This window comes from Pelecanus crispus, chromosome Z (assembly GCF_030463565.1).
Source record: "Pelecanus crispus isolate bPelCri1 chromosome Z, bPelCri1.pri, whole genome shotgun sequence".
NCBI lineage: Eukaryota > Metazoa > Chordata > Aves > Pelecaniformes > Pelecanidae > Pelecanus > Pelecanus crispus.
The window spans coordinates 22,941,464-22,964,901 of record NC_134676.1 but is presented as its reverse complement, the minus strand read 5'-3'; the positions used below and the strand labels follow the sequence as shown (position 1 = coordinate 22,964,901).

General features: G+C 37.8%; 1 protein-coding gene across 6 annotated transcripts in view; it reads left to right on the top strand.

Annotated features, from left to right (window-relative positions):
* ERCC8 (ERCC excision repair 8, CSA ubiquitin ligase complex subunit) overlaps nt 1-19,733 on the top strand; it is a 30,187-nt gene extending 10,454 nt beyond the window's left edge. For 3 of the 6 annotated variants that reach the window (XM_075726106.1, XM_075726110.1, XM_009478836.2), the window contains 6 exons: nt 1,315-1,381; nt 4,270-4,373; nt 7,170-7,294; nt 11,342-11,539; nt 16,752-16,838; nt 18,576-19,733. In XM_075726106.1, the coding sequence (XP_075582221.1) occupies nt 1,315-1,381; nt 4,270-4,373; nt 7,170-7,294; nt 11,342-11,539; nt 16,752-16,838; nt 18,576-18,644 (650 nt within the window). In that variant the 3' untranslated portion in view covers nt 18,645-19,733. Of the gene's footprint in view, nt 1-1,314; nt 1,382-4,269; nt 4,374-7,169; nt 7,295-11,341; nt 11,540-11,646; nt 11,817-16,751; nt 16,839-18,575 lie in introns of those variants that run through there. The other 3 variants (XM_075726107.1, XM_075726109.1, XM_075726108.1) reach the window with 3 other exon arrangements.
* The last annotated feature ends 3,705 nt before the right edge of the window (nt 19,734-23,438 follow it).

Sequence of the window (23,438 nt, the reverse complement as noted above, 5' to 3'; positions counted from 1 at the left end):
AATCAGCCACAACGGGCATCTCAATGTTCTGTTTCTAGAACTAAGAGCACCAGAGAGTGAAGACACAAAAATAGTTCTGTAGAGAATCGGTGTGGTTTCAGCAGGGCTTCTTAATTTTGGCACAAGAGTTAGTGCTTTCCAGGCACAAGCTGGTTGTGTCTTCGTACGAAGCCTGGTACAGTTAACTCAAGTGCAATATTAAAGGAACAAGTGGAAGCAGATTGTATCCTCCACTAAACATAATCTAATCATTCTTTACAGAACCTGAAGCACTCAATAGTGTCTTGAAAATAGGTATTAATATTTTCCACATAGGCTAACTCTAGCAGCTGAAATGGAGCTAAATGCTTGGCTGTAGTTTACTTACAGGATCCAAATAAATGTGTCTGCTGTGAGCTTCCAAGTGTATCCTGTAGTACTTGTATTGTGGAGGTTTTTTCCATTATCGTGGGCATCACAGCCCTTTGATTACTTCAGGTAATGGAAAACCAACTACTGGAAGATGTACCAGAAACAAGGTGGTTCACATAGTTCTAAAACTGCATTAGCAAAAATGTATTTGTGTAACTTAGTTTCTTTTTCAGCAATGTCTTTCTATTATTACATGAAGCATGATTTCAGTCTTTCTGTTTAGGACAACTTACATGTCCTATTGTCTGTATTTGTCTAACATTTTTAAAACTTTCCAAATTTAAAGTGTGTGTGCATATATATATTTATTACTTGCCACTAAGCCGCACTGGGTATGACATTTCTAAGACGACATTTATCTTAATATTTCAGACCTAATTAGGGGGAAAAAAAAATCCCAAATTCAGGAGAAGAGTATTTGAGGGTAAGCTGGATAAAGTTTTAATCTTAAGCACATCAGGAAAATATACTTTTTATTACAGATTTTGAAAGGATTTGAAGAAAAACAAACTGAAAGTTCCTTCTGCATGTGAGAACACCAGTGCTAACACAAAATTTAATAACAGTACTTAAAGTAAACTCAATAGCTGTGACTGTGCTATAACGTGTTTTGCATAGGTGAAACAGTCTTTGTTATCAAAATTTATACACATGTAATACTCCATGTATCAGTTTCAGTGCACTGCAATCCCACTCAAGCAAGAGAAAGAAAGAGAAATAACCTCTAGCCCAAAATAATATATCTTCACAAAATTCAAATTCATATTACAGTTTAGATTATTGTTCTGGATTTGTGGATCCTGTAGAACTAAGTATTTGCTTTTACTTATAGTTATTTACGTAAAATGGTGTGTATAAATATTTTCCTAGAAAATTATATAAGCTTTTTCATACTATTTTTAGGTCACAGGCAAGAAGTACTGGCAGTGTCTTGGTCCCCACGTCATGAATATGTTTTGGCAACAGCAAGGTAGAGATGTTACTGGACTGTTACATGCACTAAAAATATCTGACAGTAAAATTTAATATATTCACTGTCCATGGTTTTTATGATTCAAATGCACTTTTAAAGTTAATCTTCGTCATTTACTTGAACCTATTCAGAGTTTTATAGATCTTGCCTAGAAAAACTAAGCCTGAAAAGCTATCCAAGTGATGTTTATTTTATATGAAGATTGTACAGAATTTTGAAATAGCAATTGCACTTAAAGGTATAGCAAAATGATAGAGCATTATAGAGATATTTACTTTGTACTGTTTATTAGTGTGCACATTGCTAATCTGTTTTATAACAAAGTAAAATGTATTTAACGCAAAATATCATCCTGGTTAATCATGCTCAATTGTGTCAAAGAGCACAATGCAGGTAGCTTAGCTGATGGGTAATAACATTCTAAGCTGCAGTAATTCAGTGAGTATGGATTGTCTGTTGATGTTCCTGGGCCTTGTTTATTTGTTTGGTTGTTTTTTTCCATTCCAGCCATTTTCAGTCTAAAAGATTTTCTTGGCTTTCCTACAACTTTTGCATATGGCAGCTTTTGATGATAACATGGCATTTCTCTTTCCAGTTTCATGGTTGGCATGTTTTGTTTTTTCTTTTGAATTGCAGAGAGGAATGTCCATTTTCTAAGTTGAGGGTGAGATTTGAATAAGTTGATGTCAGAATTGCACACCCTTGGCTTCTGATGCCAGGCTCTGAAAGGCTCAACATAGCTGGGAAATTTTCTAACACTGTGATTTATTTGCTTGTTTTAGCAAATGAAAAATTGTTTCCTTGTTTTCCATCACAGAAATAATAGTAAATTTTGTTTATTAAATATTGACTTATTGATGTCTCCTGAAACACTGTGCTTCGAAGTCATGTAACTATAAACTGCATCTGGCTATGTTGTCATGTTGCTTTATGATAACTGCATGTTAAATGTGTTTCTTATGGCTCCATTACTTAATTCAGTGCTATAGTTGGACTACTAGTTCCTAATAACATAACCCAGTTTTGCCATTTGCTAAGACAAATTTGGGCAAGAACTGGCAACACTGAGATAATGAAGATGTAGTGAGGAGAAACTGACTGGTACTGCTAAAAAGAGAATCTGGACTAATCTTGCAGATCAGGAGATGTGACTGTTTTCCAAGACAATTGTATGTTTGCTTGTGTTCACTTCAGGGGAGGGAAAATATATTTTTGGTTTTTATGTGGCTTGCATGTGAAATGTGTTATTTCAAATTTCTCTATATCATGTTTGGCTCTTCCATAGCTTTGGCAGCAGATTGGAATGGTCAGAGAAGAGACATGTTTTCTGGGTGTCTTTCACACACTTCAATTTCAGGCAATACAGAAGATTATAAGTTCTTTCTTGCTTATTAGAACTGGCTAGAAAAGATGAACCAATAGAAACTGCATCATCAGAAATGGACAGGTGTAGGCTTTTATAATAAGGAAGCTCTTTCTGTGCCTTTGTTAGAATATTTCAATGAACTACCTGCAGTTTGTTGCTCGCTTTACAGTCAGCTTGAACCTTAGTGATATCTCTATTTACGGTCTTAGAATATTCATTTGCAGCAAAGTAATTGTCAGCATATTCAGTTGGGATACCACTTGGAAGTTAACAGAATCAATCTGTAGTGGAGGGTAGCACAGAAGAACAAAGTAGTCATTAGCTTTGTCAGATGCAGAACAGATAAGGAATAACAGTTGGTTTTGCTTTGGGCAGTTGGTATATGTATACTATATATATTCCCGATATTAATGCACTGGTCTAACTTGAGACTACACAGGAAAAAGCTGGTAGTACTTCAGTTAGAAGACTGCTTATCTAAGAAGCAGTTTGATTGGGTATATTTTCTATCTGTAGATCAAGGAGATGCAGTTGTTTTTGTTTAGCAGGGTTGAAAAGTGATTTACGTTTGGTTTGGGTTTTTGTTTTTTTTTTTTTTTTTTTCTCTGAAAGGACAGTTAAGTTCCTGGGAACTGTCCAAATAGTTTCAGTAAATACATCTACACTGGCGACTTAGTGCATGGAAAGCGGTCTTTTCTATGACTTTACCTCCTATCTATACCTGGGAGTCTTGTGGTGCACACAGACGTATACTACTGGAATGCTCAAATCAAGCTGCACATCAAGGCGCCATACAAAGTGCATTGCCTTAGATAGCAACACTGCACAGTGTTGCTATCTAAGCATAATGGTTATCATAGCTTTTGTTGCTGGCAAAGACAGAGTGTGAGCAAAGCATGAGCATGCCAGCCTGGGAACCAGCACGAATCACAGCAGCCTGAACCTTGGCCTTTCTCTCCTTGTGCCTCCCTGGTAATGTAGACAAAGCCAGTGAGTTCCTACAGAAGCGAGCTGTCAGTGTTTCTCTGCCATAGCGCTGTATGACAACAGAGCATATAGACTATCCAGCCTATGTGTATGTAGCCAACTTGTGTACCAGTCATACTGTAGATCTGTGATAGCAAGAGCCTGAGTTCCCAGGCAACCATTACAGGCAATGTTGGAGTCTGTAGCTACAGTTTAATCAACAGAAGAATTAGCAAGTTTATTCTAGGCTGTGTATGTATGCAAGGGTGTTATGTTGTAGACAAAGAGGCAAGTGTATTGTATTGTAGAGAAAGATTCACTCTTAACTTAGGTGCCTGTAGTGTACCAGCTATATTTATTAATTCATGTAAATGAATCTCAAGTCTGTCTTAAAAATCTTTTCATGAAATTCTATTGGCTTGAATGTGACTGCATGATGAGTAGTTCAGAGCAGTTGCTGGACCAGGATGAGTGCCAGGTGGGTTGGCTAAAGAGAGTTATTGAACCCGGATGTACACGATTTCCCTAATGTATGCAAATCTGGTTTTCTTAGTGCTGACAGTAGAGTAAAATTATGGGATGTGAGGAGAGCATCTGGATGTCTGACTACACTTGATCAGCACAATGGAGAAAAGTCCAAAGCATCTTCTGAGGCAGGTAATACGGAATATAGCTGGTGGCAATCCATATGTAACTAGAAGCATTCTTACATTTCATAAATGTGTTGAATACTAAGACCAGCAAGGAGAGTGGTGATAATCCAGTTGTTACCTACTGTGTAACACAGGCCATTGAATTTTGTTGTTACTTCTGTTGTAGAGACAGTGTATGTGGTTGGGGATCTTGTTTAGAGTGATCTCCTTGGCAACAGTATTGTATCTGTTCTAAATGTTTTTCCCCCTAAAAAGGGAAATTTTGCCATGCGTTTTATGGGTGGAAGAATTCATTCCTGCTGTAGATCAGGTTTCATATAAACAGCAATCACTTCATACTTCATAAGCTGTTCCAGTAGTTAACTACCCTCCTTTTAAAACAAAGACAACACAAACAAAACCCACAAAAGCACATTCCTTTTCCTGTTTAAGTTACTCTTGCTTCTAATGCAAGCCTCTAGAATGTTTTCTTATATGTGGTGCCATAAAATCAATTATATTCCTTTTATACTGCATAAAGTGTAAAACAGAGTATAAATTCATGATTGTATTTAATTTTGCAGGAAGCTAAATTACACTCTTATTTCAGTACAGTCAGATGCATTAATGGTCCCTTGTATCAGTTGTTATTAGCTACATCATTAACATTTTTATGTATCTTCAGGTCACATTTCTGTACCTTGGGGGGAGAAAAAAAAACACCACCAAACCTAAATTAAAGGGAAGCTTCTGAACTTTAACTTATAGTTCATGAATTTTGGTCAATTTGGGACAAAATATGTTTAATTTTGGCAGGCCAAAAAGGTACTTGAACAGTCGCTGCTGTGAGGTAGAAATACATAGTATTTGGAATTGAATCACACAGTAGAAACTGTATCATGGCTCTGAACAAAGGGACTTGCATAGCTTAAATCATAGTAATTAAAGCTACAAGTCAGTCTAACTTGTTATATGCAACTTAAATTGCATGGAGAAAAATACATGCAAATTTCTGTAAAGTCAAACTAATTTTCCAAAATGTACGATTAGAGGAAATGAAGTAGCAGTAAGTATCTGTTTTAATAACCATGCTGTCTGCTATGTAAATTGTAGTGTGGTAATATAGATGTTTGGTTTTGACAATTTCAAATTTCATTGAAATTCAAGAAATTACTGAGATGAAAATGCTCTAAAGAAATCTAAGACATGAAAAAAAAATTTGGACAAATTTTCAAAAAATGAAATTCTGTGTAACTCCCAGGATAATTAGTGTTATGTCATTCCTTTGAATGACAAGTTGTCTTGTTCAAACACAACAACTTTCTTTGCAACTTTATTTCTCTGACAGGTTCAAGATGATTTTTTTATAATCTAATAGCAATCAGATAGACTAGGATATTAAATATATTGAAATATAGCTGAACTAAACCAAATGCAGCTAAACAATTTTTTTATGAAAACTTTGAAAAACAGATAACACTTTTTATCTGAGAGGTATGTCTAAATTGTGTACTGCGGTATAATGCAGAGATACCTTATCCATTTTTCAGTGAGTTAATTTATGGGCACCATAATTAGGTTTGCTGTGATAGCACTGAGTTGGATTTTAGCTACTTCAGCATACTTAAGAATGTGCAGTATTGCAGGGTGAACTCAGTGGAATTAATTTATAGTACTCTACAAACAATATAGAATAGAATATTCAGTTTGGAAGGGACCTATAATGATCATCTAGTCCAATGGCCTGACCAACTCAGGGCTGACCAAAAGCTAAAGCATGTTGTTAAGGGCATTGTCCAAATGCCTCTCAAACACTGACAGGCTTGGGGCATCGACCACCTCTCTAGGAACCCTGCTCCAGTGTTTGACCACCTTCTCGGTAAAGAAAGGCTTCCTCATGTCCAGTCTAAACCTCCCCTAGTGCAACTTTGAACCATTCCCATGCACCGTATCACTGGATCCCAGGGACAAAAGCTCAGCACCTCCCTCTGCACTTCGCTTCTTCAGGAAGCTGTGGAGAGCAATGAGGTCGCCCCTCAGCCTCCTTCTCTCCAAACTAGACAAGCCCAGAGTCCTTAGCTGCTCCTCACAGGACATGCCTTCCAGCCCTTTCACCAGCTTTGTTGCCCTCCTCTGGACTCATTCAAGCACCTTAATAGCCTTCTTAAATTGTGGGCCCCAGAACTGCACACAATATTCAAGGTGAGATCACAGCAGCGCTGAATGCAGTGGGATAATCACCTCTTTTGAGCAGCTTGTTCTACTGTGTTTGATGCACCCCGGGATGCGCTTTGCCCTCTTGGCTGCCAGGGCACACTGCTGACTCGTACTGAGCCTGCTGTCGACCAGCACCCCCAGATCCCTTTCTGCAGGGCTGCTCTCCAGCCACTCATCTCCCAGTTTATACCTCTGCCCAGCATTACTCCATCCCAGTTGCAGAATCCAACATTTGTTCTTGTTAAATGTCATCCCATTAATCATTGCCCAGTGCTCCAATCTATCTGGATCCCTCTGCAAGGCCTCTGGTCCCTCAGGACAGTGAACAGCACCTCCCAGTTTGGTATTGTCAATAAATTTGCTAATGGTGCATTCAACTCCTGCATCCAGATTGTTGATAAACATATTGAACAGAACTGGCCCTAGAATTGAGCCTTGAGGAACACTACTGGTGACTGCTAGTTTATAAACCAAGAGTTAAATTATTAATTTACTGATACGGTACCATTTAAACAGCACTTTCGGTACTATAGATTGAAATAAAAATGTGTATACAAAATAGTAATTCTTCTGTAGAAACCTGAACCAGCTCTTTTTTTGACAGCAAACACTGCTCACAATGGGAGAGTTAATGGTTTATGCTATACAAATGATGGACTTCATCTTTTGACCATTGGCACAGATGATCGGATGCGGCTCTGGAACAGCTCCACTGGAGAAAACACGTTAGTAAGTTTTCAAGGACCTTCAGTTATGTTTTTGTTTGCACTTAATTTTAGAAGATTTATAATTTGTGCAGTTGTCATTACAACTTCAGATATTTATTCATATTCATAAAGGATGTAGCTGCTTAATTTCATCATTAGAAGATTTTGTGAGCATTTTTTTTCCAGATTTCTTTTCTTATTTCTACTTATAAAAAAAAAAAAAAACAACCAGAGTATGAAGAAGCCTGCATCTACTTAAAGATTGAATATGGCAACTTTAAGGTCATTAATTTGCAAACATAGCTGAAAACACTTCAGACAACAGTGAAAACCTTAATATGCAGTGACTGTTGGTAGAATTTTTTTTTTTTTTTAACTATTAGTTGTCAGTGTGCTATCCACAGGGCACCTGTCCATACCTGAGAGTTTCACTGATTGACTGCCTGGCTTTCTTTCAACCTTGTGTTTTTGTGGAATCTCTCTTGTCGAGTTGTGACAGCGTTACAGGTATCTGTCCCTCTACAATTGCTATCCCCCCTGCAAACAAGGCGGGGAGGAATTAAATCTCTACTGCTGCTCCAGTCCATTCTATGGCTTGTTTTTTGCTGAAGGTTCCTGTTTTAATTTTCTGTTCAGTAAAGAAAATTGTTTCCTATGTTTATTTTGAAAGAAGGACATACTAGGTAAGTCAGTTTCCATTGTGTTTTAGCCAGTCATGGCTATGGTCTGTCATTGCTACCAGGAAAGGAGGAAATTTTACTCTACCTTACAAGTCTTTTACTTCTGCTGCTTACTTTCAGAACACAATTCCTTACAGAATTCCTTACAGACATTTAAGTGAGAGGACTTTTCTATCTCCACACTACCTGTATTGGCCAGCTTGTTCTCAGCACTTCATATACAGACATCTTTCTGTCTTCAAATCACCATCACCAAAGTAGATAATACAGTTTGTTCACTCTCCTATCACCAGCTGGATCACTGGTTTTTGTTTTTCTGTGCCTGTTAGTTCATTGACTTGTTTCATAGGCTATTTTACAATTTTCTTATTTGGTGTGGAATAGCTTGATCCTGCCTTGCTTTTTCAAGTGTAGAATTATATTGTCCAGAGTATTGTATTTTCACATGCTGCCCAGAGGTGTTGCTTAAAATAATTTCAAGGCACCAGCAGACAAACAAATGCATGTACAGGTAATACAAGTTCGCACCATAGCCCCTTTATTTCCCCTACTAGCCAGTCCTTTTGATCACCATAATTTTTTTCTATACCTTTCAAAAGGTATAGAAATTAAGCCATGCGTATGAATTTTTTTGAGCAATGAGCCAAATTTGTGGCCTAGTGGATTGTTTCAATTGGTAAGAGAAATGCATGTTGGAGTCATACACATCTTGCATACATCCTTTTATCACAAAAAGGAATAGAAAGTGCTGATTCACTGAGTATGGGAAGAATCAAACAGAAGGAAGCAGGTTTTCTGTTCATCTGTATGCTTTAAAGGACAAAGCCAGTTTTTAAGATGTTTCTTCAGTTCTTGTTTTGGCAGCATCCTTTCTTTTCTGTTGTCTGTCTATCAAGCAGGAACATTTACACCGAGTACATCCATATAATTTACTTTTCCTAGCCTCCACTCCTCCCTTTCATGGTACATGCCTTTGTTATGAGCAGTGTTGTGGCTTGGGAATTGTTGCTGGTACAGCTCACATCCTATGTAAAGGAGTTTAGTTGCTCTTTATCAGCAGACTAGTATGTCTCTTAAAATGACCAGCATTAACAAGACTTAACACAGTCAATATTTACAAACAAATCTACAAAATGAGCTGTATTATCCACAAAGGACATGACATAAGCTCCACATCTCATGAAAATACTTCTCAAATAAAAAAATATCAACCTGTTTTTATGCTGATGAAATTCTCTTTGGGTACATTTGAATGTTGAATGAGAGAGGTTTTTCTCAAGCTTCCTTTTTATTATACTTTTCTTACATAAGTGCTCTTTGCTATGAAAGAGCGTACTTTAAAAAAATAGAGCAACAAGTAGTCGTCTGTCTTTCCTGGCTCGTGCTGACTGATGCTTATATTTGCATCAGACTTTAGACTCAGGCAATTGATGTAGTATGGATCAAGAACCTGACAAAGCAAGACGTTTGCATTAGAATATTTACCTGCTAAACTTTACAAATCTGTTAGCTTATAGTCAAAAGATTTCACACTTAGAATTTCTATTTTTTTTAACTATACACCATGAGGTTTACGTGGGGAGCTTTAAAATTGACCTAGAGAGCTTTGCTACCATGGTATATGTAAGTGAATCTCTTTTTTTCAGCAGAAACTAAGAGCATAGGTTGTAGGACCATACTAATTGAAAATATTTGAAATATTTTATATATAATGCTATGTAGTATTAATGAATTAAAATTTAAAATACTCTTACTTTTATTAGAAAAAAATGCTTCTTTTATGTCATAAAATAATGTGTGAATTTCAGGTGTTCAGTGTGGACTTCTCCCTCTTCATGGAAAAAAAATATATGTACATTTTATTTGTCAAAATTCTAATGCTTTGTTGTTTTCTGCAACATCAGTCAACTCTGATAAACAAAGGACGCTTACAGGGTAGAAGGTGGTGTAGATCAATTATTCTTCAATCTGTGGACTAAAGTCTTGCAGTTATTGGGACCTGTGCTGTTTAATATCTTCATCAATGACATAGACAGGGAGATCAAGTGCCCCCTCAGCGAATTTGCAGATGATACCTAGCTAAGTGGTGCGGTTGACATGCCTGAGGGACAGGATGCCATCCAGAAGGACCTCCACAGGCTCAAGAAGTGGGCCCATGAAAACCTCACGAGATTCAACAAGGACAAGTGCAAGGTCCTGCACCTGGGTTGGGGCAACCCCCAGTATCAATACAGGCTGAGGGATGAAGGGATTGAGAGAAGCCCTGCAGAGAAGGACTTGGGGGTGCTGGTGGACGAAAAGCTGAACATGAGCCGGCAATGTGCACTTGCAGCTCAGAAAGCCAGCCGTGTCATGGGCTGCATCAAAAGCAGCGTGGCCAGCAGGTCAAGGGAGGTGATTCTGCCCCTCTACTCTGCTCTGGTGAGACCCCACCTGGAGCACTGCATCCAGCTCTGGAGTCCTTAGCATGGGAAAGGACCCGTTGGAGCAGGTCCGGAGAAGGGCCACAAAAATGATCAGCGAGATGGAGCACCTCTTCAATGAAGAAAGGCTGAGAGAGTTGGGGTTGTTAGCCTGGTGAAGGCTCCGGGGAGACCTTAGTGTGGCCTTTCAATAGTTAAAGGGGGCTTGTAAGGAAGATGAGGACAGGCTTCTTAGTAGGACCTGTTGTGATAGGACAAGGGGTAATGGTCTTAAACTAGAAGAGGGTAGATTCAGACTAGATATAAGGAAGAAATATTTTACAATGAGGGTGGTGAAACACTGGACCAGGTTGCCCAGAGAGGTGGTAGATGCCCCGTCCCTGGAAATATTGAAAGTCAGATTGGATGGGGCTCTGAGCAACCTGATCTAGTTGAAGATGTCCCTGCTCACTGCAGGGGGGTTGGACTAAATGACCTTTAAAAGTCCCTTCTGACCCAAACTATTCTGTGATTCTGATTTATAACTGTATACTGTTGTGCATAAGCAGTTTTCTTAATAGCTTCAATATCTGAGAGCAAATTACTATGCTGGATCATCTAGACAAATGTTTAAGGTGGTAATTCCTGAAACAGTTGCAATTTCAGTGATAGTTTAGGTGCTCAGTGTCGATCTGGCATGCAACAGCCTGTGCAAATTCTACTTCTAAGTGTGGAACTGCTGATTTTTAGGCATATCTTTCTTTCTCTTTGTTAAAGTTGATATTAAGGGGAGTGAACTTCAATGAACAGAAAACTTATTCTCATGACAGACATATGTTACTGGAAATCTGAAGGGTGGTATTAGCAGTGAGAAGCTTAAAATCAGTTTTATTGGGTATTAAAGAAGGAATGAAATTTACATTTTCATGTGAAGTTATTTCCTGTAGTTTTAGTTACTAGCTAACAGCATAATCCTTCATTTTACAGGTGAATTATGGGAAAGTCCGTAATGAAAGTAGAAAAGGACTCAAATTCACCATCTCTTGTGGCTGTAATCCAGAGTTTGCCTTTGTACCATATGATAGTACCATTGCTGTTTATACGATTTTCACAGGAGAACTGATAACTATGCTTAGAGGACATTATAGTACTGTCAACTGCTGTGTATTCCAACCTAGTTTTCAGGTAAGTGAAGTACAAACAATATGCCAGACAACCTGGAATATTTATGGAGATTGCCAAACCATTTGCACAAAAAGTGCTAACTTTTCAGGGATGTGCTTTAATCAAAGATCTTGATATAAGAGGGAGTTCTGTGGCCTACGTGTCAAGCAAGAAAAGTTTGGTCAAGTTATTGGGACAGAATAGAAAGGGATGGACCCTTTCTATATTGGGTTCCTTCCACTATTCATTTTGTCTCACATAGGTAACTTTTCAATATACCTATAGTAATTTCTTGGTTTATATTGTCATTAACAAATTGTATGCCTTAAGGCTTTTGCCTGTTTTCTGTAAGACTGAAGAGGAGGCATTTGTCTGTCTTTGAGATGCCTAAGGCTAATCACAGTAAGAATGAATGTGAAGTGCGTTTAGGTGAAGTGCATTAGTGTTGCTATCAGTACTGAGAAACCTCTGAGTACTTTGCTAAGGTGATCTTGCTCAAATGCCTGTAGGTATACCAATCACTGGATCTATGAACAGTTTGGATGAAGTGTTGAGAACATGAGGAGCTCCTTAAATTAATCTGAAAACATTTCACCTAAGAAATACCATAGTATTACAGAGACTCATGGTGCTGACAGCATTTTTTTCTTTTACTCTCCCCCTATGGTATATTTTTCTCTTGTAATAAAAGACTAAGGATAAAAAAGCTTAATTTGTTATGAGATACTTTACCACAGATTGTTCTTATGGCTTGTGGTGTGGCAAGAGCAGAGTGGATGTTAGTATGGATTTTAAGTTTGTTACATTGTTGCCCTCAGGTGCTGAGGATTGTACTTCATGTTCCAGTGCCTTCTTTCTTGTCTTTTGTTTCTGAAGTTTCAGGCAGAAATACTTGAGGCAGAAAGGGCATGTGGATATCCTTTCATGACCTCTCACACAGTACATCATAGAAGTGAATCTGGTAGCTCTTGCTTAGGGTCCAGTAACTTTGACTGAAACAAGTTTCCCTATCACTGAGGTGGACTTCACTCAAAGTTTTGGACGTGTTGCAGATGAGGCAGTAGAGCCCAAGCTAATAAGCCTTGCTAGACGTGGAAAGCAGTTCTGGCATTAATAGGTAGCGAGACCCTAGATCCACTGAAAGGTGGAATATTCACATTATAGCTAAGGCACATCTTTTCTGGGCTGTTCTTGACTAGCTTAAAAAGCCCTTTGTGTTTTTAAGAATAGCTTTCCAACAAAAGTGCTAGTATGGTTATATTAAGTCATCTTTGGTGTTCTTTTTCATAAGCTGAAGAGGTGAGGCCCATTAAATCTGACTGTAAATCATGTTTTCCAGCCCTGGAAATGCATATCTTTTTATAGTGTGTCTATCTTAGCTTTTAAGATCCTTAGAAAAGGATCACTCGTATGTGAGCATGCACACAAGAGCTACACCAGTCACTATAGCTGTAGGTTTATGTTGGCAACAACTTCATTTGTTTATCTGTTGCGATTCCTGATTCTCTTCCAGAATCCCCCTTTTCCAGAGTTCAGTTCTATATTCTAGGAATGTGACTGGATTTTCTTTTTCTTTAAATGCTCTGCTTTTAGTTGTATTAAATAGTTACTCTGATGTATGATAACATTACTATAGTCAGTGTATCAACACCAAAGGTAGTGGTAGTGTTATTTTGACTGTGTTCACACTTAGACTTCCAAATACCTCACTCTGTCTTGAGATAATTAAGTGCATTCATGAGTCTTCATATAATTTCAATAGAAATTATGATTTCCCAGTTAAAACTCATTTTCTGAGAAAGTAAAGTAAAATTTATAGTTACCTGTTTTGTTACTCTTGCAAGCAATATTAAATCAATATGTTACAAAGCTATTCACAGCATTCCTATTTTCAATTACTAGTTGTAAATAAAATCAGTTTTGCTTAACAAAACCTGCTTAGTTGCTAACCATGTTGACTGATATTGTTTGTATTTGTGTGTCTTCACTCTACAGTAACTGAATCATTTAATCACCTTTTCCATTGTCTTGTTTAGGATTAAAGAAATGTCAGTTAGTTCACTTGTATGTGTATCATTCCACTTTTGGGTTTTTTTTTCTTCCCCCCCCCCCCAAATGGCATATTAGCTCACTTTCAGCATTGTAGTATTTCGGTATGTATTAAAACATAGTTAACTCAAACAAGCCATAAGTTTTCTTAGACAACTCTTCGAAGTCTCTCTGATATAAGTTATGCACTTACTGAAATGTGTAGCAGATGGCTTTCTACCATTTTTCTTACTTCTTAGCACCTTTGAAATTAGTGCGCTATCTTCATATGAAACAAGGTCTACATCTTTTCTGCATAGTTTCTACCATTTCCATCTGGTAGTGAGTCTCTGTCGTTGTTAAGAGTTTTCTTCATATTCATAGTCTTCTAAACTTTTTCTGCTGTGTGTAACCCTGATGAGTGATTTTTATCCTACCCACCTCCAAATCTGGTCCTTAGATTTTCTGGTTTTTTTCCTATGTTCAAAACTTCTGATTGATACTGGTTGCTGTCAGTCCCTCACATTCTTTCTGTTCATTAACTGTATTTTAGACAGTACCTTTGTTTCACCTCATAACTGGAATAGGCTCTAAAAGGAACTTTAACTTTGCAGCAATTATGTATTTGAGGTGAGAAGTGTCTTCTGTTTGCTCAGAACCATATATATAATCAGATATGATCACTGATACCCAAGCAACTAGCTATTTGCAGTCCAATGATATTAGTCTTTATCTGTTCTTTGGATGTCCAAATTAATTAGCGGGTTTGTGTGGAGTATTTGTGTTTGAAATATTGTGTGGAGCTGTCTCCACAGAGTGGTGTGAGATTTAGTTAATGTGTGTATATATGCCTTTTGAGATCCTGGGAACAGAGCCATAAAATCCACTATATTATTGTTGGCCTAAATTGTTCTTACATAAATGTCTCTGTAAAGTTAATAAGATGTTAGTCTGCTTGAGTAATAAGAACTGCAGAATTTGGCCCTTTAATAAGAGCCATTAATTTAATAGGAGGTCGGTAATTTCAAGGGTGATGTGAAAGAGGAAATCTTCATTGTGCAATCTCTTAGATGATGTTTACTATTGAATCTAATATGCTAGATACCATTGTGCCATATTAGCTGCTTAAAATAATTTAAGCAAGCAAACAAGACCTATGTTTCCCTTTCAGAAAAAAGAAAGAGTAAAGCACTATGTATGAACAACATGTCATAAAATATTAGGTATGCATCAGGAAATAGTTGTGCTTTATAGCTACCTCTGTTGTTCAGTAAATGCCAGTGACATCTGCAAAGATATTTGGCAAATCCAGTGGTGGGCTAGTAAGTAAAGATAGCTGAAAGTTAAATTAGGTTTTATTTGCAATCTTTCCTCAGAGTCCTAAAGCATAATATTTCCATATATTGTACCATGAACATGCATGTTCGTAGTACAATATGTGTGTATGTCCTGTAGTGTACCATAAACATGCATGGAGCTCACTGGCTCTTCTTTTGACTGACTTAAGGTATGAGTCACCATTTCAGGTTGTAATAATTAATTGTAATTATTACTCAATGCAGTGGATATTAACTGAAGATCTTGCAATGCTAGGATCAGAAAGTGAGGCAAGTGGTAATAAAGATTAAATGGAACTATGCTGATGTCACTATGACATTGCTCACAAGGAGAGATTTTGGCATGGGAAGAGGTTTTAAAGTTCTAGTGGTATTCTGTATCCTGACAAAGACAGGAGGCCTGAGTACTGCTGACAGGATAAAGTGGGATTTGACCTATACCTTGGTATAACTTTTAGCTGTCTTCTTTTAAGCAAGAGAAATAGGATGTTTCTCTCATAAAATTGTATAAACTCTAATCTTGTATGTGTTTTATGCATGAATAACTTCATGCATGGGACCAGTTTTACAAAAGTGAGTATGTCAGCTCTCTTGAATAAGATTACCCACATAAATGGGTATTTATAGGAATTAAGCATTAAGTTCCTGCACCAACTGTCAGCATAGTTCATGCAGTTCTAGAATTAAATTTAAATAGCATAGACTTTCTGTGAAGACAGAACTGTAATAATTTATTGAACTTGTTGAATTTTGTTGAATCAACGATTTAATAATATGCACATATGTACAGAGTTGCTAGTTTAAGTGTAAAAGCCAACATGCTTCAAGCAAGGCTTTCATACTCTTGGCCTGAATTCAGAAAAAATACTTGATATGTTTCATTTAGGCAGTTTAAATGCACGGCAATACTCAGGTGTTGTCAGACATTGCATATAATATGCAGGAGTATGATTCAAGATTGAAGGCCTATGAGAATGTCTTCATGCGTGTTCATTTAAGTAGCATTCATTTAATAACAGAAGCATTATTAGTGCAAAATCTACTGCAAAGATGGTGCAGTATTTCTCATTAGCCAAATTTCCTCAGTTTAAAGTGACAGAGAACTCTGTATTTTCTTTAATAAAGAACTAAGAAAACTAAGCTGTATTTGACTGTTAGCTGTTGGGTGTAAAGACTGTTTGCTTCCATATGTTTGCAGGGTGTCTTGCACAATGGGATCTCAGTCCTTAGTCATCACCATAATAGAGTTATTTATATTAAAAATAATAAATTGGTCTTTCTGATCTCTGCCTTCCCAACAGGATACAGGCTTCAAATTGTTCTTTATTTGTTCTTTTCCTTCCCTAGGCATACTGAAACTACGTTTACTTATACTTCTTTGCTCTATACTTGTGCACTCATCTAATATATTACTATTTGCTTTTGAGTTGGTTAATATCTTTTAATTATAATAAAAAAAATCTTTTCCTTTTTTTTTTCCCCCCCTTACTTCTCCATTGAACATAAATCATCTCTTAAGCTTCCTAACTGTTAAAATAGGTGTCTTTTCAGGAGACATTAGAGAGGCAAGAAGAAAAGTACATTAGAGAGGCAAGAAGAAAAGTGCATTTAAGCAATAAAGTTCTTTTACATGTGGGTAGTGCTCTTTTGGTGAAAAACGTAAAACGTTGGGAAAAACGTAAAAACGTATGCATTTTGTTTTGGCATGTTATTTAAAATGCTGTTTATCGAGATTACAGTACAAATTAGAAATTGTATATTTGTCTTTATTTTTAAATAAATATTTCATACACTTTTTTCCCAACATTATATCTATGTCACTGTTTAGTAAATTTGTGTAAAACTAATTTTGGCTTGCTTTCTTAAAGGAACTTTATAGTGGTAGCAAAGATTGCAACATCCTTGCATGGATACCAGCTCTTCGAGAGCCACTTCCTGATGACATTTCTGAACAGGTAATGAATTTGTGAGTTTGAACTATACTTATTATGGCTGTTATACTTGGGGGGGTGGTGTGGAAATTAAATATGAAGTATGTGTTTCACCATCAAAAATTGTAACAATTCCTAATTAAGAGGAGAATCACCTATTGTTTCTGTGCAGTCATTTGATTGTTGCGGGGTTTCAAGAGGACGTTTTCTTTCAGTCTAGTAAAATCTTTTGCAGACTTCTAGCTTCTCACTTAATTCAAAGTAATACTTGTCATTCGGCTACCAGCCTTTCAACTCCTACTTTAGCTTTCTTGATTTCCATACAGTTTTCTGTAGTTTATGCTATTTGGGAATTGGAAAGGTGCCAAAGGTTGTATTTTAAGTTGTTTAAGAATATACTGTGTATTAAACAGTAAGATTAGGGATGCTACGCTTCATACCCAAATATTTTTGATGTGGAAATATAATAAAGAAGATTGTAAACAAGCTTATTTTAGTGTCTGAGGCAAGACGTTCAGGCTGTTACAAGGAAGACCATATGTAACACTGTCTTCCAAGAGAGTACTTTCTCTCTTAGTGTTAGAGCTGGGCAATAAAAATTCCTGTAAACGTTTTGAGGGGGAAAAATTCTAGATTTTAAGGAACTGAAACTATTCACAGAATAAGAGTCTGACAAACTGTACTAATGTTAAAAAATCAGGATATATTAATGCTTTGTCTCATAGCATACAAAAATTCCACTTTTTAAAATTTCTGAAATGTTCCATTTTGGATGGGGAAAGAGGAAGCATAAAATTTTTGTACCCTTTGCTTTGCTTTGTAAGACAACTTACTTCAAAATTATCCTACACTTAAGCGAAGAAGAAAAAGTAATTTCAAAGGTTAGATACCCTAAACCCAAAATGTGTTCAGTTGACCTGAAATTAACATTTTTGCTGTAACTGAGAATTTTGATGTGTGTGAATTATTATTTTGTCTTAATCTGAAAAACAAAAACAAACCCACAGCAACAAGATTATTTACCCAGCTCTGATTAGAACTTCCCCTTTAAATTTGACATGGTGGAGGTATGTAGTGTGCACCATTGTTTTGAAATCTGTGAAGCTAACAGCTGCTGTTTGCAAATATTGTAGATGAGCACTGTAGATGAACACTGAAAGAAGCAGTTCTACTGTCCACAGGCCACTAGTTCCTGCTCCCTCTCACATGCTAGAACAGCCATCTGAGTGCTTGTATTACTAGAGTCTGAACTCAGGATAGAAGTAAACAAGAAAAACATTCTACCCCAAGTCAAAACTGTGGTTCAGTGCACTGCATAGCTGCACAAACCCTTTAGCTTGACCCTAGCGGGGCTGAGGTGAGAAATAGTTGTTGGATGTGGGTAGAGGCCAGGACTACTTCTTGAGACAGTAGTGCTCAGTTATGTTGGGACAGGGAAATTATGACTTAAAACCAGTGACTCAAAACAAACACAGTAATATCTATCTGTTCTGTTTTATACCAGGCATTTGTAAAACTTGTGGTCAGTGCTCCAGATATTTTTGTTGTTGTTGTTGAAATTGGAATTAAATAGAGTACTACTACTTTCCATAATTTATCCTGTCTCTGATGGCCAAAGAAGTGGTTAAAAATCCAGTACCCATGAAAGACACAATAATTTGTCTACATATAGTAATTTAAGAAGTGCCTTTAGCATTGCCCTTATTTGATTTTATTATTTTTAATTAAGCAAACTGCTGAGAGAATTTTTATTTTCTTTAGTCTCTGCCTCAACAGCCTTTAAATCCAGCATATGAAGACGCTTGGAGCAGCAGTGATGATGAAGGCTGAATTTGAATTTCAATTGTGTGCTGATATAAAATTGACATTCAGGGACTGTGTTCACGGACTTTATCTGCAGAATTGGATATTGTCAGATTTATTACGACTGGAGTTTTGGTACGGTTCTGTTAGAGCAAGGTGTCTCAGAAATAAGTTTACACTGTTCTGTGTGTTCCTTTTCACTGTTACAGTTAAATCTAAAGGATTACTTTTTCATACCTACTGACTTTTATACTTACCCTTACACATTGTATATTTTATTCAGTGTTGAACAGCTGATAAAGGAAAAAGAAAAGCCCTTGGGACCAGTTAATATTGCATTGTTTCTGGTATTACTAATACATAAGGAGGTAATCCCTATGTTCCCAAAAGACGTGGTACAGAGGATTTTGCTTGAAGGAGGACTATCTCAGGGATACTTCCAGATTATTACCAATGTCTAGATGGAACAGACTGCATCCATTTTCAAGTGCTTATGTGCTGTGGGAGCCAACAGGATTTTGTGCATGTTCTTTTGCATTTTCAGTTTTGCATCAGTTTCTCCATAAATGCAGTGTTCAGTTCAAAAAGAGGTATAGCTGGGATCATCTATTCAAGTATTTATATGGTGAGCCCATCAACTAGTGTCTGAATCTGTCCCAGAAAGTTAAGAGTAGAAACTAGTTTAATTAGAGTTTTTGTTGCTCCTGGTAGCAGGTTTTTAAGATCAGTCTTCTATGTATGAATCTCTCACACTTCCCTAGCCAACGTGAAGAATTCCTGGATAGAAACAGGCTTGAGGTATGGTACAAGGCAGAGAGTGGATCACATTTCAAGTTAGAAATATCGAATGTAGTCCTTCAAAACTCGTTTCATCTGAATTTGTGGTCCTAATGCCTGCACTGTTTTGAAAGGGAGGAGCTTTGTGGGGTTATTGTCTCATCTCAACCATTAGTTTGTGCTTCAGACATAGTTCTGGTCACTAATCTGAGAGCTGAGTTAAAGGTACCCGCCAGATGTAGATGCAGCTTTATAGAGGAAAAATTCCTTCCAAAATGGAGCAGGTATTAGGACCACAAATTCACACGAAAGACAAAAACATTGTACAAATAAATGAAAGATAATTTAATCTTTGTGTAGTGTGTATTTATTTCTGTCATTAGTATGCATTTTAGGATTCATTCACTGTAATTCTGTATTTTAATATCTATACAAGATATAGGCTGTCAGTTTCTACATCAATCTAGAGTCTAGCATTGTGAAATGATACCAAGTGAGGTGTGGGCATATCAAGGGAATGACATAATTAAACAAGCTTCATATGTAGTGTGTATTTGCTGGGAGAGACACAAAACTTAAGTTTCACTATTAAGTGGATAGCTGCAGGGTGAAGACTTCCAGAAGTTTCGGCTGCAGTTAAGGATCAGCCTGACACTGTCACTTTACAGGAATAGAGAAGAGAATTCTCTGGTTTTTTCATTTTGGTTTTCATTACTAATGGTGGCTGTTCCCTCTGAAATTGGAAAAACTGAGGAACAAATTTGAAGGAAGATTACACATTTTGATTTTTGTCTCGAAGAGGATGACTATTTTTGCATGTTATAATTGTGCATATCATTTGTATATGCCAACTGCGGTGCATGTATTTGGTATTTGAATTTCTAAAAATGTGCTCAGTAAATCATAGAGCTAGTTATCAAAGAATAAATGGGGTTTTTTTCCAGTCAGTTTTCAGTTATCTGTAATGTGACTATAAATGGTGTTAACTTTAAAACAAACAAAAAACCTGCCAAAAAAACACCACCTCTATGGTGGACTGGGAATGGTATATAAAATGGGAGAGGTAGAAAAATTGCATTTATTAAAAAAGGTGAGAAATCATAAAAATTAAATCCATAAATAAGAATGTTGCATTAATTCTCCTGGTTTTTGGAATGGCCTTTCTCAAATGAATTTTTTCCTGTGCTTTGAGTACACAATTATTGAGATCGGGAAGGGACCACTGGAGATAATCTAGTCCAACCTCCCTGCTTAAAACAGTCACCTAAAGCAGGTTGTTCGGACTTGTGTCCAGTCAGGCTTTGGGTATCTCTACAACCTACAAACCTGTTCCAGTGTTTGAGCATTCTTAGAGTATAAGTTTCTTCTTGGGTTTAAATGGACTTTTCTGTATTCAGTTTGCACCCATTATGTCTTGCCCCATTGCTGGATGCCACTGAGAAGAGTCTGACTTCCTTACTCTCCCTTTCCCTGGCTCCATCAGATATTTCTACACATTGGTGAGATCCCCCTGAGCCTTTTCTTCTCCAAGCAGAACAGTCCCAGCTCTTTCAGCCTCTCCTCATAGGAGGGATCACCTCCCTCAGCCTGCTGACAGCACTCTTCCTAATGCAACCCAGGATGCTGTTGGCCTTCTTTGCTGAAAAGGCACATTGCTGGTTTATGGTCAGTTTGGTGTCCACCAGGAGTGCTGGGTTCTTTTCTGCAAAACTGCTTTCCAGCAGGTTTGTCCCTGGCCTGTTCTGGTCTATGGACTTTCTCCTCCCTGGGTGCAGGATTTGGCATTTGCCTTTATTGAACATTGTGAGAGTCCTGTTTGCCTATTTCTCCAGTCTGTTGAGATCCGTCTGAATGGTAGCAGCACAACCACCTGGTGTGTCAAGCACTCCTCACAGTCTTGTATGATCTGCAAACTTGTTGAAGGCATATTCTGTTCTATCATCAAGGCCATTAATGAAAATGGTAAACAGTACTGGCCCCACTATTGACCCCTGGGGTACACCACTAGTGACTGGCGTCCAACTGGACTTTTTGCCACTGATTGCAACCCTCTGGGCCTGGCCCTTCAGCCATTTTTCGATCTCTCTGTCCACTTATCTAGTCTGTACTTTGTCAGCTTATGGGTAACGGTGTTTTGGGATACTGTCAGAAGCCTTTCTAAAGTAAAGGTAGACATCATCCACTGTTCTCCCCTCATCCAGCAGGCTAGACACCGCGTTGTAGAAGGCTATCAGGTTGGTCAGGCATGATCTTGCCTTCATAAATCTATGCTGACTGCTATCTTACTGTCCATCATGTGTCTGGAAGTGGTTTCCAGGATTATTTGCTCCATCAGCTTCCCAGGGATGGAGGTGAGGTTGACTGATGTGTGTTTTCTGAATCTTCCTTCCTGAAGACATGGGTGACCTTGGCTTTCTTCCAATCCTCAGAACCTCTTCTGCTCACTGTGACCTTTCCAAGATAATTGAGAGTGATCTTGCAATGACATCAGCCAGTTGTGGGTGCATCCAGTCAAGCACCATGGACTTGTGTATGTCCAGTTTGTATAACCATTCCCTAACTCATCCTCTTCCACCAAGGGTACGCTTTCCTTGCTCCAGACTTTCTAGTGGTCTCAGGGACCTAGCATTGCTAAAGTCCAGTCTTATCACTAAAGGCCATGGTGAAGAAGCATTGAGTACCTCAGCCTTTTCCATGTCCTTTTGTCTCCAGTTCCCGTGCCCCATTTAGCAGTGGGCCCACATTTTCCCTAGTTTTCCTTTTGCTGCTGATAACGCCTGTAGGTTTTAGTTTTGCTTGTCATACTCCTCACCAGATTTACCTCAATGGGTTTTGGCTTTCCTAGCCCTATCTGTGCATGCTAGGACAGTTTCTCTGTATTCTTCCCTGCTTCTGCCTCTTGAGTTTTGTAAGAAGCTCCAATTTCAGGCATGCAGACTTCCTTCCACCTTTTCTTTATTTCCTGCATGTAAGGATGGACCATTCTTGAAAATCAAGCGGCTCTCCTGGACCCTCCTTCTCATCAGGACCATATCGCATGGAATTCTTCCGGACAGAGCCCTGAATAGGGATCTATCTGGAAGTGGGGAAACTTTCCTCTATACTTTTACAGGGCTCATTTTCATACTGTGGCTGAATAACTTTTTGCATATCAGTTTTAGGTAAGTTGCAGCATGAATGCAATGTTGGCATTCAGCTCCAGAAGAGGTGGGCTGAGGATTATTTGCCTATGTATCTGTCCACCCAGGCACCTGTTGGTTTAGTGTCTGAAGCTATCCCAAACAGTTGAAAATACAATGTAGTTGCCTTGGGGGCTTACTGCTCCTACTAACAGCTAGTACCTTCTAGACCGGAATCTTTACAAATTCTCTTCTGGTGTCAGTTGATGATGTCATTCTCCCTCTTGACTGTTGTCCTCTGCTGGAAGGAGAGGTGTTTCTGGTGAGGGAAATTAAAAACATCTGTGTCTCATCTGGGCAAGAATCCAGGCACATTCTGCAATCCAGCACCTGCAAACCTTCCATATAATGGCAGTAGCTGATAGGTGATGTTTAGTTTGCAGGGTTTGAAACCTCTTGGTACTATGCAGCATCTCAAACACCAATTTCTGTGAAAATTCTACTTTGCATAATGGCATATATGTTATAATTTGCTTCAGTACTTCTAGTTTTCTATAGATGTGGTAAATTTATTATTTAAGGTTTTTCTAGAAAAAAAGATTATTTTTATTTCTGCTGCATTCTTATGGTGGCTGTACTTAATTACGAAGTAAAGTGTTGCTATCTTCAAAATGAAAAATTTTAAAAGACAGTGAAGGTATGCTGTCTGTCACTTTTCACTGGAAAGAACCAAGTACTAAGCTAATGGTGTCAGGTGCAACTGTGCATCTCTTGCTTGTATGTAAGTTAAATGTGATAAGTAAATCTGAGTCCTCCCCTTCATTTATGCCTATTCTGCTTCTATGCTTATAGCATGTATTTTTATAGTATCAGAGCTCTTTCAGAACCAGAAATGCAGCAAGTGGGGTAGTATAGACTTAATTGC